Consider the following 13,965-nt stretch of genomic DNA (forward strand, 5'->3'; position numbering starts at 1 on the left):
TCAGGACAGTGGTTCTCAACTGGGCGTGGCTTTATTCCTCCTCCTCCTCCTCCTCCTCCGCACATTTGGCAATGTCTGGAGACAATTTTTGCTGTTGTAACTGCAGGGAAGGGTGCCACTGGTGTCCAGTGCGTGGAGGCGGGACTGCTGCCAGACGTCCTTCCGTGCACAGGAGGGCCCCGAAACAGGGATCACCTGGCTCAGGGCGTCCATAGTGCCTGGCTTGAAAAACCCTGATATACAGCCCTTCCGCTAAGGGGTGCCCGGGAATAAAAGCTCCCAAGCAATCTTTATAGCACACTGTGAGGTCAGCCAATTGTATCAGGATTATTACTTTTTAAAAAATTTATGAACTTCTTCCTCTCCACTGCCTGGCCTGAACTAACATCTAACTAAGTTCACCATATAACCTGCTAAATAAGTTCCGTTTATTCTCAGGACTAAGAAGCAAATGTGACTTTCCGTTCGCAGTAACCAAGCAAGTTAGGCAGCCGAGATTTCTGTCCAGAGGTAAAGCACCAATGCCCTCTGCTGGAAAAGTTTATAACTGCTGCTTTGTGCGCAGGACAAGAATGAGTTGACGCCTATTATTCTTTTTTTTTAAATTTTTAAAAATTTTTGAGAGCGAGAGACAGAGTGTGAGAGGGGGAGGGGCAGAGAGAGGGAGACACAGAATCCGAAGCAGGCTCCAGGCTCTGAGCTGTCAGCACAGAGCCCAACGTGGGGCTCGAGCCCACAAGCTGTGAGATCATGACCTGAGCCAAAGTCGGACATTCAACCGACTGAGCCACCCAGGCGCCCCTGATGCCCCTCATTCTAACTGAGCAAGCGTCTGGGGCCACTGACCTTGTTTTGAACTTGTGATTGCCTAAAAGGGTGGGGTTTACATTGGTTTATAGGATCCATTCGTTTCTTATATCATACCCAAAAGTTTAGACATTATTTGATAATGATCAAATATTCCTCATCCTTCTGTATAAGCACAGAATTAACTCATGAAACAGTGTCAGAGTTTAATGATAGAAATAACAGAAGCAGATCCCAGGGTGCTTCTTAAAATTTTTTAAAAATTATAGAAAATTTGGAAAAAAAATACAAAATAGAGAAAAGTAAGAAGAAGAGGAAAAATTTTGACAGTCCCACTTCCAGAAAAAAAATTTTTACATTTTGGAATATTTTCTTCCAGTTCCAGTTTCTAGGAATATAATGACCTTTTATTTATTTTATTTATTTAAAAAAAATTTAATACTTACTTTTGAGAGAAAGAGATAGAGTGTGAATGGGGGAGGGGCAGTGAGAGAGGGACACACAGAATCCGAAGCAGGCTCCAGGCTGTGAGCTGTCAGCACAGAGCCCAACATGGGGCTTGAACCCATGAACCGTGAGATCATGACCTCAGCCGAAGTCGGAGGTTCAACCAACTGAGCCACCCAGGTGCCCCATAATGACCTTTTAAAAAGTTATTTTTATTTTTTTTAAGTTCGTTTATTTATTTTGAGAGAGACAGAGAAAGAGGGAGAGAGCGAGAATCCCGAGCAGGTTCCACGCTGTTAGTGCACAGCCTGATGCGGGACTTGATCCCATGAACTGTGAGATTGTGACCTGAGCTAAGATCAAGAGTCAGATGCTCAACCGACTGAGCCACCCAGGTGCCCCCAGAATTGTTTTTATTGTTTGCTTTGCCTAATTGTTACATGCTATAGATACAAATGTGTGTCCTTTCCCCCCCTCTGACTACATCATAACCGTTTCCATGTTATAATGAGCATATATTGTTCCTGTGGGGGACATGCAGACATGTCACCTAGATTCCGTTTCTGGGGAAGGATGTGCTGTCCCAACTTCTGCCTTTGGCCGCCACCCTGCAGAGGGTACCTTGGCTATGAGCAGTCGCCTGGGCCGGGTTCATGCCCTTCCCACCACAGCCTGCACCCAGGGACCAGCAGAGACAGGTGTGATGGTTCCTGCCATCCTGGCCCAGGGGGAAGAACGCTGGTGGCTGTGTTGGCTGCGGAGCTTCCCAGGAGGTCGGCTGCCCCTGGACTTCTGCCTCTGCCTGCTCCTGCTTGTCTCCCACAGCTGTTCATCTCAAGGCCCTTCCTGAATACCTCATGCACACGACATTCCCCTCACAGTCTGCCTCCCACAGAGCATATCCTGGGTGCCTGTGACTATTCTAATTTTTTGAATGTGGTACTGTGTACACGTGTTTAAAAACAGCAACACATGTGAACAGTACAAAAGGGTACGCAGTGCAAAAGTGAGTCTCTCTCTCACCCTGACCCCAGTCCCCCTCCCCGCGGGTGTTCTCCCCAGAGGCAAACACCATTATCCGTTTTGAGTGTACCTTTCCAGGGCTGGGCTGTACATATACAAACACAGATACCGTGAGGGTTAATTTTATGTGTCCACCCGACTGGACCACAGGATGCCCAAGTAGCTGGTTAAACATTAATTCTAGGGGCGCCTGGGTGGCGCAGTCGGTTAAGCGTCCGACTTCAGCCAGGTCACGATCTCGCGGTCCGTGAGTTCAAGCCCTGCGTCGGGCTCTGAGCTGATGGTTCAGAGCCTGGAGCCTGTTTCCGATTCTGTGTCTCCCTCTCTCTCTGCCCCTCCCCCGTTCATGCTCTGTCTCTCTCTGTCCCAAAAATAAATAAACGTTGAAAAAAAAAAAACATTAATTTTGGAGGGCGGCTGTGAGGGTTCCAGGAAGACCTCAGCATTTGAATTGGTAGACTGAGTAAAGTGGACTGCCCTCCCCAGATGGGCGGAACTCATCCAATCAGTTGAGGGCGTGAGCAGAACAAAAAGCAGGAGGCAGGGAAGGTTCTCTCACGTCCTGCGTGACTGCAGGAACCCGGACAGTCCGTCTTCTCCTGCCCTGAGAAGCTCCTGCTTCAGGCCTTCGGACGTGGCTCTCCGCCCGTGAACTTCATCACCAGCTCTAGGCCTGCCGGCTCTTCAGTTTGCCCACTGCAGACGGTGGGACCCCCTCAGATGCCACAAGGGCATGAGCCAGTTCCTCACGATTCATCTCTTTCTAAAGATCTCTGTCTGTCCAACTGTCCTACTTGTTCTGATTCTCAGAGAACCCTAATGCAGCTGCGTTATCACTGTAAAAAAAAAAAGAGAACTTTTTATTTTGAAAATAATTCCAGATTTACCTGAGAGTTTCAAAGATAGCGCGGGGCTCCTTCCAGCAGCTTCCTCTCATGTTCACATCTTACACCACCACATCCACCACAGCTGGGAAATTAACAGGGGTGTATACTGTTGGCCCAACTACAGATCAAAGCCCGATGACGCCAGTTTTCTACTCCTGTCCTTGTCCTGGACGACGCGGGTTCCACTTTGCGCCCACCAGACTTGGTAGCTTTTGTTCTCCCTTCCAGCAGAGGTCCTGGAATGACCACACTTGTGGTGGACTCCAGCCAGTTCTGCTCCTTATATTCTGTTCCAGCATAAATAACACCCTGGCTCACCGTTGTTCATAAAGCTTTTTCTGAATTTCTCATTCTTTCCTGAGGGTACAGGGGGTGGCCATTTTCTAAAGTTTCATGTCACACTAAATTTCTCTTACCCCAAGAGCACATCAATGCACCCTTTGCACTGCCCTTTGGTCAGCAGGGATGACCTAAACAGATTCACGCTGCTCCGATGCCCTCTGGCCTCTCAGGACAGCATTCCACATGTCAGTGATGTCCGATGTCAGACATATGAGTTTCAATGAATCTCTTGGACATATCCCTCCAGAGGCTTCTGTTCTCCTTCGGTTGGGGCTGGTTCCTCTCCAGGCCTCCTGCCCGGCCGTCACATTGGGACTCCCCTTTGCTGTCATTCTTAGATCGCCCTTGGCCCCTCTCCTAGGTTGGTATCTTAACCTGGACTTCTTGTAGAAAGCAGTGCCCAAGCCCCAGCTTGGCAAGCAGGTGATTTACTTTGGAAAGTGATCCTGGGAGGAGGGGTGGAGGCATGAAACAGAGGAGGGAAGGTATGAAGTATGTTGTTGTGAGATCAAAGAAAGCACGTATGTTAGTCTCTGCCCTTGTTCCTGGCGCATAGCTCCCGAGACCCTTGTAATTTCCCGATAACAGCACTAGGAGCGTCTTTTGTTCTAATATTTGGTGTTAGAGCCTGGTTCCTGACACAGAGCTCCTAAATCCCCTGGAATTTCCTGGATGATAGCAGTGTATTTTGTTTGAATGAGGCCACTCTGGGGTTCACTTCAAAATAGTCTACGGATGGGGGTAGTGAGTATGGGACAGAGCATACAAGATTGGCCATGGATATGTTATCCATTGATAAGTGTTATAAAGATATTTTTAATGTTTATTTTTGAGAGAGAGAGAGAGAAGGAGACACAGAATCTGAAGCAGGCTCCAGGCTCTGAGTTCTCAGCACACAGTCCCATGCAGGGCTCAAACCCACAAACTGTGATATCATGATCTGAGCCAAAGTCGGACGTTTAACCGACTGAGCCACCTGGGCGCCCCGGTAATTGTTAGAAATCTGGGTAATAATTGATAAAGCTGAGTACGTGGTAGTGTGTGACACTTTTCTCTCAACTTTTCCATGTGTTTGAGATTGTTCATAACTAAAAACCTTTTTAAAAAGTGTGCCCTTCCTGGTTAGATTCACATATCTGGTGGTAGGGAAGGTGAAGGAGGGCATGTGGACCTTGACATTGTTGACATGAGTGGTGGGAACTTCAGACGTCTCCAAGTGCTTCCCTATGCCATCATCATGTTAAGACGGTGCATGTGAGGGGAGAAATAAACAGTCCATCAAGGAAACTGGATGCCTGCTTTCAACACTTGCTAGTTCTAGACTTTTCCAAGGCAGACCTGTCATTCATGGTGAGACTGTGTCGCCCCTAAGGACTAAGTCCTGGTGATTATTTCACCCACAAGGTCTCCATGATTTATTTTAAAAAGAAACAGAATCAAACCTGAAATATGTCTTTAAGGAAATGGAGGAGCATGATGCTGGAGGGTGAGCCATTCATTAAAGCCTGGACATTTGTCTAAGTTCTCTGCACGTGCCCCGGGGCGGCTGTCAATGCAGGAAGGGTATCTCAGTGGGCCTACCTGAGCTCTTTCCTGCTGCAAAGATGGATGGTTTCTAAGTGGAACCTCTTCTCCTCACAGTAACCAGGCATGATATTGAGTAAAATAGCGGTCAGAAAGAACATCACCAGGTCCCTAATGAGAAGCAGTTGACAAAAGAATTATTCTAATGTTCATCAAAAAGCCAATAAATGTCAAGGAAGGGACTGGAGAGGAGCAGCTCATAAATTCTTTCTCGAGGGACCTCTGGAGGGGACTTTGGGGACAACACCCCTGCTCTGCCTTTTTCCTGAACATTGCTAAAGAAACTTCCAGAGAGCGTGGAACATTTATGGGGGCTTACCCTCATCGTTTCCAGGGGACGTCAATAGGGAGGCCATCCCACTCTTAGAGGATCCTGCTTTTGGTACCAGTACTGGGTAGGTCTGTTCCTCGTCCGTCATGTAGACACCGTGTGTGTGATGTCACAACTTGTGAGGTAACTGAGAACTGAGATCGCTTCCAGCTTGAAAAGTCAAAGCTCTATGCGGATGATCCTATCAAAATGGATTTCTCCTCTTGATTCCTATAATCGGCGTTGCCAGTGGGGCTCATTCAGCAGCCTCCTCCATTGCCTCATTGTAACATGTGTTCTGTTGCTAAATCTTGGTCTCACTGTTTTGTTAGGGGAAGGGGACACTCACTGAGAGGCCAGTGTCAACCTGCCTCTTGACTTAGTTCAGTATTCTCCCAAAGGCAGACCCCGAATCAAGGACTTATGTGAAGGTTGTTTATTTGGAAAGTGATGGCAGGATCCCAAGTGAGGGTGTGGGACAAGGGAAGGCAGGGAAGGAGAGAGCTGGTAAAGTCTTCGTGAACCGACAGGTCGGTGCTACGGATGATGGGGTTCAGCCCTGCCGGGCCCTTCTGAGAAAACACAGACCCATATCTCAGCGTTGTTTCCTCAGTCAACTGGGGGGTGGGGGTGGCATTTATCCATAGGCTCCTGTCTCCTGCTGCTCCAGGGGTGTCCCTGGTTGGCCTGCTGAAGGCCGAGCCAGCTGGTGGAATGCCAAAAATCACTCCCAGAGAGGCAGAGAGAAGCGCCTGAGGGTGTGTCTTAGCTCAGGCCGCTATAACAAAAGACCACAGACTGGGGGGCCTAAGGGAAGAGATTTATTTCCTTACAGTTCTGGGGGCTGACAGTCCACAATCAGGTGTCGGCAGGTTTGGTTCCTCTGGAGGTCTCTATCTGCTGCTGGCGGGCGACTGCCTTCTTGCTGTATCTACGTATGGCTTTTCCTCTGTGCGTGCACATCCCTGGTATGTCTCTCTCGTCTCCTAAGGACACGGGTCTTATGGGAGTAGGGTTCCATCCCAGCGACCTCCTTTAACCTTACTCTTCAGAAGCCCTTCCTCCAAATGCAGTCGTGTTGGGGAGCAGGCCTTCAATAGAGGAAGTTGGTGGGAACAGAATTCAGTCCATGACAGGGGGAAGCGCTTACCTGTGGAAACTGCCCACTGCACCTGCAGGCGTAATGGGGGTGGGACAGGGGGATGTGGAGTTATGGGGCAAGTGGTCAACAGTATTGCTACGCATACATTAATTGAACCCTCCTAACCAGTTAGGAGCTGGGTGTTACTGTCACCCCTCATAACCACCAAGACCTTCAGACTCAAAGAGGTTGAACAGCTAGTGATAGGGGTGAGCTCAGAGATAACTCAGCTCTCTGATTCTTGTCCCGTGATAACTGTTTCGTATTTGAATGCTAACGTGTTCATGATTTAGACTAAGTTCATGGAGGGTCGCAATTGTCTTATGCTTAGAACAAAACAAACCCATCCCATAGTGCCTAACATAGGGCTTTGCAATTAAGTAGACACTTCATAAATACAAGCATTGATGTTTTAAAAATCACCTCTTGCCTGTTTCTTTTGGAAATAGATCCAGAAAAAAAAGAAAATCAATGCAACTAAAAGGAAGTTAAATCTGTTTTCATGGGAACGTGGTAACCTTGGGGAGACTGGTCACACCCACACTGAGGAGGGGTGTGATGGTCCTTGTGTGGGGAGGGGGAGGGGCACAACCATTGAGCCTGGCAACTGTCCACCCCCATTGGAATGGGGAGGGGTTGCTGATACAGGAACTGAGGGGCCTTGGGGAAACGTCATTGGTAAAAACTGGACAGACTGGCTATCTGAAAGGATAATTATCAAATGATTAGAGTAAAAACTTCGACGACAGTAACAAATGAGACAATTTTGGCTTAAGGTTCAAATCCGCATATTAACCAATCTGATAGATTCTATCAAGTGCCGATCTATTAGATATCTTCACCCCTTGCCAACCAACCACATATGGTATATGCCTCTCTGGAATGTTTTATCACCAGAAGTGTTAGCATTTGGAGACTAAAACATGCTTCAGCAATGCCTTTAAAGAAAGAAAACAGGCTTTACAGAACCCCTGGGACTGATTGCATCGAAGCAGAGCAACACGATGCCCGAGTACCGACCTACATTTACAAAGAGATGCTTACCGGCTTTGCCGGATCTACAAAGAAAACAGTGATTTAGTTCGTGTTCTGCTCAGTTATTTCACTTCCCAAAACTGATGGAGAAAATGTGAACCGAGGATTTTTTAAAAGCCCGTCTGTATCATGTAGCCTGTGCGGGGGAACTGTACCCCTGGTAACATTTAACTAGACCTAGCAGATCTTCCTGAAGGCCTGCTCTGTGCTAAGCAGTGCCTAGCCTCTGATGATCCAAATGCCCAGCAGAGACTAACTGTGCTCCTGCAGGAATGCACACCTTTGCGGGCGCGGGGCCCCCGCCCCCCCGAGGGTAGGACACTCAACTAGGAATTAACAACAAATAATGTAGGGGTGCCTGGGTGGCTCAATCGGTTAAGTGTCCAGCTTCAGCTCAGGTCACGATCTCACAGTTCATGGGTTTGAGCCTCACATGGGGCTCTGTGCTGACAGCTCAGAGCCTGGAGCCTGCTTTGGATTCTGTGTCTCCCTCTCTCTCTGCCCCTCCCCCACTCATGCACTCGAGTTCTCAAAAATAAACATTAAAAAAAAAAAAGAAATAATTTAACGTGGTTCCCACCCAACAGAAGTTATCTGCTGAGTGATGCAGTGTAGTGGGCATCTAACAGTAAAAGAGGGGGCAGGAGAGTCGCATGGTGTGGCAGTCACAAGCCCGTGGCCCCACAACTGGACCCGCTGCATTTCACAACCCAGGTGCCCTGGGTTGTGACACCTGATGATGTGACACACGATGCAGAGAGGTCTTTGAAATTCTCAGACCACATTTCCTTAATCAGTTTTACGAAGTGAAAGTTTTGACCAGAACCTGCCCCTTCCTAGCTGGGTGATAGTGGGCAAGTCACTTAATAACTTCGTATTTTGGTTTCTTGTCTGTCTAATGGCATTCATAAGGCCTACTTCCTAGAGATTTTTGTGAGAATTCATGTGCTAACATCTGCAAAATGCTTAAGACGGTGCCTGGTGCAGAGCAATCACTACATAAATTTAAGTGTTGATGGGCTCTAGATCGCATTCCCCTCAGGCTGATACATTTTTTTTTTCTTTTTCTGAATTTCTAGAAGTTTCTAAAACTGGCAATTATCGTGTTTTGGTTAGGTGAATATTGGAAACAAACAACATAAAAAAGAAAGAGGTCTTAAATATGAAAAAAAAAAATGTGCAAATTGGTTTTAGAGTCTGTGCTTAAACATTCCTGGTTGTGACAGGGAGACCCGAAGGGACTGTAAATCACTAAGGATGTCAGAAGACTGCCACACGGGGAGTATAAACCTCATAACGCTGGATTTGCCAACCCACACCTTCCTTCCCTCGCTCCCCCTTTCCGTGTGGAAGGGCCACCTCCCCTACACCAGGGAACCAGAGGGGGCTGGGCCAGCTCATCCAGGAGACCCTGTAGGCACAGAATAGGTAGCCTGCCAGCTTTCCATGGGCCTCTCTTTGGGACCTGAAAAATAAATTTGGGGCTCCAAAATATAAAAGAGAAACCCTTGCAAGATCGAAATTTAATATTTTATTAGCTGTAACATGTCAACTTCAAGAATGTTTAACTTGCAGATACTTGATGACTACCAAGAAATAATCATCGTTAGTCAAATATTTAAAAATAATTTATAAAGCAAATCGTTCAGCTCCTTTCCCTAAACAGAAGCATTATATTTAGTGTGGAATATGGATATATTTCAGATTTTTTTTTTGATGTTTTATTTTTGAGAACAAGCACGTGAGCAGGGGAGGGGTGGAGAGAGAGGGACACAGAGGATCCGAAGCAGGCTCTGAGCTGACAGCAGAGAGCCCAATGCGGGGCTCGAATTCATGAACCGTGAGATCACGACCTGAGCCGTAGTTCAGATGCGTAACTGAGCCACCCAGGCGCCCCTATTTCTGATGTTTAATGTGATGTGGGGTGGGGCTCCCAAAGTCATGAGCACCGAGGGCCTACAAAGGCCCAAAAACCTGCCTGCCTGGCTGGTTTCCAGAGGCTCCTGGAAGAGGCTGTTGACATCCCTCTCGGAGCCAGCGGTGACTGCCCGGAACTTCACCACAGCACCTGCACTGCTTTGACCGTTAAAATACAGATACAGCTGGAGACAGATGGGTCACCTCCACCTGCATGCAGTCAGCTCATACATTTTACTGTGCAGCAGAATCACTTGGAAACCCCCCTTTTTTTTTTCCTTTTAATACATATTTTTGGGCCCTGGGAGTCTGCATTTGTGATTCAGTAGCTCTGATGAGGAGCCCGGGAATCTGCATTTGAAGACCCAGGTCGTCCACAGGCCACACTTTGGAAACGCGACTCTTAGTGCCATGGGTTTTGAGAAGGAGAAGAAAGCGGAGGGCGGGGCTGGCTGAATAAGGCATCCAGACAAAATTCAGGGTAAGAGCCAATTTTGAGGAGATGTGCCTCAGGGCGGGTCTTCCTAGTTGATCACATCTTCAGAAGGTTTGGGTGTGGCCCCCACAGCTCTGAATATCTGTAATGGAGTTGTTGGTCTCAGATGTGCTCAGGTGTTTCCAGTGTTTACTACTCCTCCAGGTAAAATGCCCATCTTCTCCATTCGTAAAAGAGCATTTTCTTTGAGCAAAAGCGGCCTGTTTCAAATTTCGTAGCAAGTTCCCAAATCCCGGCATTGTAGAATCCAGAATGTCACAAGGAAGAGGACAAGAGTGTCCAGTGGTGTCATTGTTACCGACACGCCCTCTTGAGCGGCGAAAGCAGTTTTGTCACCTGCACCTGCCACACGGCTAGTTCCGTGGCAGACCTGGGGCCAGGATGCTGTTTGCGTTCAGATCCCTGCTTTTCCCGTATCTCCTCCTGGAAGCGAAACTGCGTTGCCTTGGCGGTGGCATTTCCGACTGGTAGTCAGTGTGTGCGGGCTGGAACAGGAACCTTTCCAGGATGTCGGGAGGAACACAGTGCGGTGGTCAGGAGCACAGCCTTCAGAAGCCCACAGACCCAAACCCACACACGGGCCTGACTTTGGCAAATGCCAGAACTTCCCAGAGCCTCCTGCACGCCAGGGGGCTGGTAAGAACTGCCTCACTGGGCTGCTCGCAGGAACTGAGGAATTGAGGCTCATGAAATCAGCACTGGTTCCCGAACGGCAGCTACCCCGAGTTCACTGGAGTAGAGCAAACGGTGTCCCTCATGTGCTTGTATTCTCTGGGGCTCAAGCCGGCCTCTGGAGGGCTCGCTCACCTCGAGCTGGAGTGGAGACGGGTTCCCGTGCCTGAACTGTAGGGACGCGGTTGGCTGGGCTGAGCCCACCCAGCAGGGCTCCCTGAGAAGTGGGAAAGACGACACACACTAGGCTTTCCAAAAGCGAACATCACGTGTGGCTATCAGAACAATCTCATTCAGCGTCCCAGTGGAGGGAAGCAGAGATGCAAACTAACCCCAGATTTAGATTTTCCTGGGGATGAATTCTATGACTCCAGAGGGTGGGGGCGGATCTTCCTTCTGGGTTATTTTCTCCACAGGCGAGTGTTAAGATTTATAGCTGGTCCCTGAGTGCACTGGGAAGCCAGCCGAGAGCCCTGGGGATCTCACAGTTTTGGAGGATGGTGCATGTTCATACAGACCCTGGAAACTTAACTTTGGATTTGCATTGGCCAGACGGGTGCGTGAGGGGAGGCCTTGTCACTTTCTCTGAGGCCCGGAACCTTTCTCACACCCTGTCCCCTACACTGTGTGATCCAGTAACTGTGAAATAATGACTTCCACGGCAGGCCACCTGGGCAGGAAGGTAGCGGAGGGGCCCGGTCGACAGCACTGTTTTTGAGCAGACGGTGACAGTCTGGTCCTTCACAATCTAGTCCAGAACTTCAGCCAGCTCCGTATTAGCTTCGGAGGGAAAACTCCATCAGGGGTCTGCCCAAATTCGCATCTGATGTCTGTTGTGCACGGGCAAGTTGCATAGCAGGGAGTGTGTGGCCCGTTCCCTTGTTTCAGAAAGCTGCCGTGGGGCAGGGAAGTCCTCTCTCTGGCCGGCCTCACACCAGCCCGGGCGCTCCACAGGAGGTGGCGCGGCCAGAGGGAAAGGGCCTCCGGTGTTTCTTCAGGCAGGCAGAGTCTGGAACCCTCACCCTACCCCGTGCCCACTGTCTGACCTGGCACGAAGCGGGCCTTGACAACACATCTGTGGGATGGGAATAACTGTAGCACCTGCTCTACTGGGTTCCGAATGAGGACGGAACACGAATGTGCGGATGGCACTTAGCACATCCCAGGTGGCCAGGACGCGGGGACCTCTGCTCATGAGGACCATCTTACTAACAAGTTCCTCCTTTCCAAGAAAACGCTTTTTTTTTTTTTTTTAACCTTTCTAAACTCAGGCAAAGCAAAAACAAAAATGTCAATCTCAGTAGGAATCTGTGAAAGTGTGAGGGGGCATCCTTCCCAACACACTCGAGCCTGAATGAGAGCCTCGGGTTTGAGCCACATGGTTCTCTATTTCTGTCACAGCACCGACCGCATTTATGGCCACCTTCCACTCCTAGGGAAGATAAGCTGGCTTTTTAAAAAAGATAAGATCCTTGGTAAAAGCTTGAGGACAAGAGACTTAGAGCGTTTCTTAGGCGGTGTTGGACCAGAAGCCAGAAACGAAATACGTTTGAGTCCTAATTCGAATGCTCAGCTAGGGGGCTCAAACGCCTGGGGCTGGTTTTATTGCCTACCAGAGGTTGGGCAGGGTTTGGAAACGTGTCCAGAGTGGGTGTTGTCTGGTGGGCAGGCCATGTGCTCTGTGTCCCTCCCGCGTCTCCCCGGGGGTTTTATCCCCAGCTCTAGCCCAGGACCCTGGTTTCAGGGTGTTGGATAGCCAGGACGTGCGTTACAGGAACACCAGGCCTCTGATGTACGCCCACGAGTGTGGGCACCCAAAGAAAGAGGTCAGGGATTTTTTTTTTTTTTTCTTTCTTTTCTCAGATGGCTTACAGTCTGGCTGGGAAGATAAAATTACCAGTCTCTCTAAACATGTAATCTTTCTAAATCATAGAAGATTAGTTCAAAGCCATAGGCGTGATTATTTCTCAGTGGAATCAAGAAGGTTTTCAGTGTGGAGAATCTTGGGGAGATTTGAAATGTCTCGCTGCTCTCGGGCGGACGGAAGGGCCTCCGCCTCAGGGGACGCTTCTGGAAGCGGAATTAGGTTGGCATCCTTCTTTCACGCCTCGCGTGTCCTCGCTTTCTCTTGCATCCGGTGACCCCTCACCTGTGGTCCCCATGAAGGAGTACGTCAAGTATGAGCTTTCCGCCAGAGCTGGCCGGCACAGGTCCCAACCTCCGCTCCATTCGATTCCCCACCGCATCCCTTCCCCCGCGGAATCACGGCTTTTCACACAGACCACAAGCGACCAAACCATTATAAGATACAGCAGGCTGTCTCTTCTACGGTCACCAGGCAGCAGCGGTGTCTGGGCCTCAGAAGGTGGGGGGTGGGGGTGGGTGGGTGAGGGGTGCAGGACTCCTCCTCCGTTTCACTTACTGTGACCAGATGGGTTTTCTCTTCTGGATGAAGGCCTTGATTCCCTCCTGCCCATCCCTCAGGGCCACGTTGTCCACCATGGTCTGGGAGGTGAGGTAGTAGGCTGTTCTAAGGTCCTGGGGCAGCTGCTTGTAGAAGGTGGCCTTGCCCAAAGACACCACAGGACGGCTCAAGGAGGCAATCTTCTTTGCGATTCTCATGGTCTCTTCCTCCAGCTGCTCTTCCGGCACTACTCTGCTGAGCAGCCCGTGCAGCAAGGCCTCCTGAGCGGAAATGGGCTCCCCAGTAAAAAGCATTTCTAAGGCAACCTGAGGGAGGAGACGTGTGCGTTATTAAGGCACGCCGCTTGTGACCCTCTCCGTCCCACCCCGCTTCCCTACAACCTCAGCCCCGTTTTCTGCTTCCTCAAATCACACGTCGTCCATAGACCTGATGTCTGCCAGGTCACCCAGCGTCTTTCCGGGAGCAAGGAGAATACAGGTGCCTGGGAAAGGGGGGGGACTCTCCGTGTTCTCTTGCTCCTTCCCTAGATTGGATCTCCCGGCCCCTGCTGAGCCAGGAGCTTCCCTCTGCCTCATTCAAGGGCCAGGCATGGGGCAGCGGCCACATCTGACGCGAGAAAGGTGACACTACTGAACCGGTGAGGCCCAGGCCTCCCGCAGACCAACGTGGTGGCTGCTTTCCAGAAGGAGAAAGATGTTCAGGGATCCATCACCTCGGTCTGATTGAAAGAGCAGCCTCCCAAAACCACAGCAGGAGGGATGGAAAGGGGACACCTTCCGGGGCAGGGGTGCAAGAGCCTTGTATGAGGCGGCTTTTACCAACAGGTGAGGCCCCCGCACTGGCAAGACGCCCCTTCCTTCCTGGAGCCGCCGCCCCCCC

The 13,965-nt window shown here is 49.7% G+C and overlaps 1 protein-coding gene across 4 annotated transcripts in view; it reads right to left on the bottom strand.

Annotated features, from left to right (window-relative positions):
- Window positions 1-2,685: 2,685 nt before the first annotated feature.
- Window positions 2,686-13,965, bottom strand: part of ECHDC3 (enoyl-CoA hydratase domain containing 3) — a 26,930-nt gene continuing 15,650 nt past the window's right edge. The window contains exons 4-6 of one of the 4 annotated variants that reach the window (XM_040451457.1): window positions 13,084-13,391; window positions 5,088-5,201; window positions 2,686-3,113 (exon numbers count right to left, since the gene is read on the bottom strand). In XM_040451457.1, coding sequence (XP_040307391.1) covers window positions 3,068-3,113; window positions 5,088-5,201; window positions 13,084-13,391 — 468 coding nt within the window. In that variant the 3' untranslated portion in view covers window positions 2,686-3,067. Of the gene's footprint in view, window positions 3,114-5,087; window positions 5,202-6,199; window positions 6,573-13,083; window positions 13,392-13,965 lie in introns of those variants that run through there. The other 3 variants (XM_040451459.1, XM_040451460.1, XM_040451458.1) reach the window with 3 other exon arrangements.

Source organism: Herpailurus yagouaroundi, unplaced genomic scaffold, assembly GCF_014898765.1.
Source record: "Herpailurus yagouaroundi ecotype Mexico unplaced genomic scaffold, PumYag 203, whole genome shotgun sequence".
In the NCBI taxonomy this organism is placed as follows: Eukaryota; Metazoa; Chordata; class Mammalia; order Carnivora; family Felidae; genus Herpailurus; species Herpailurus yagouaroundi.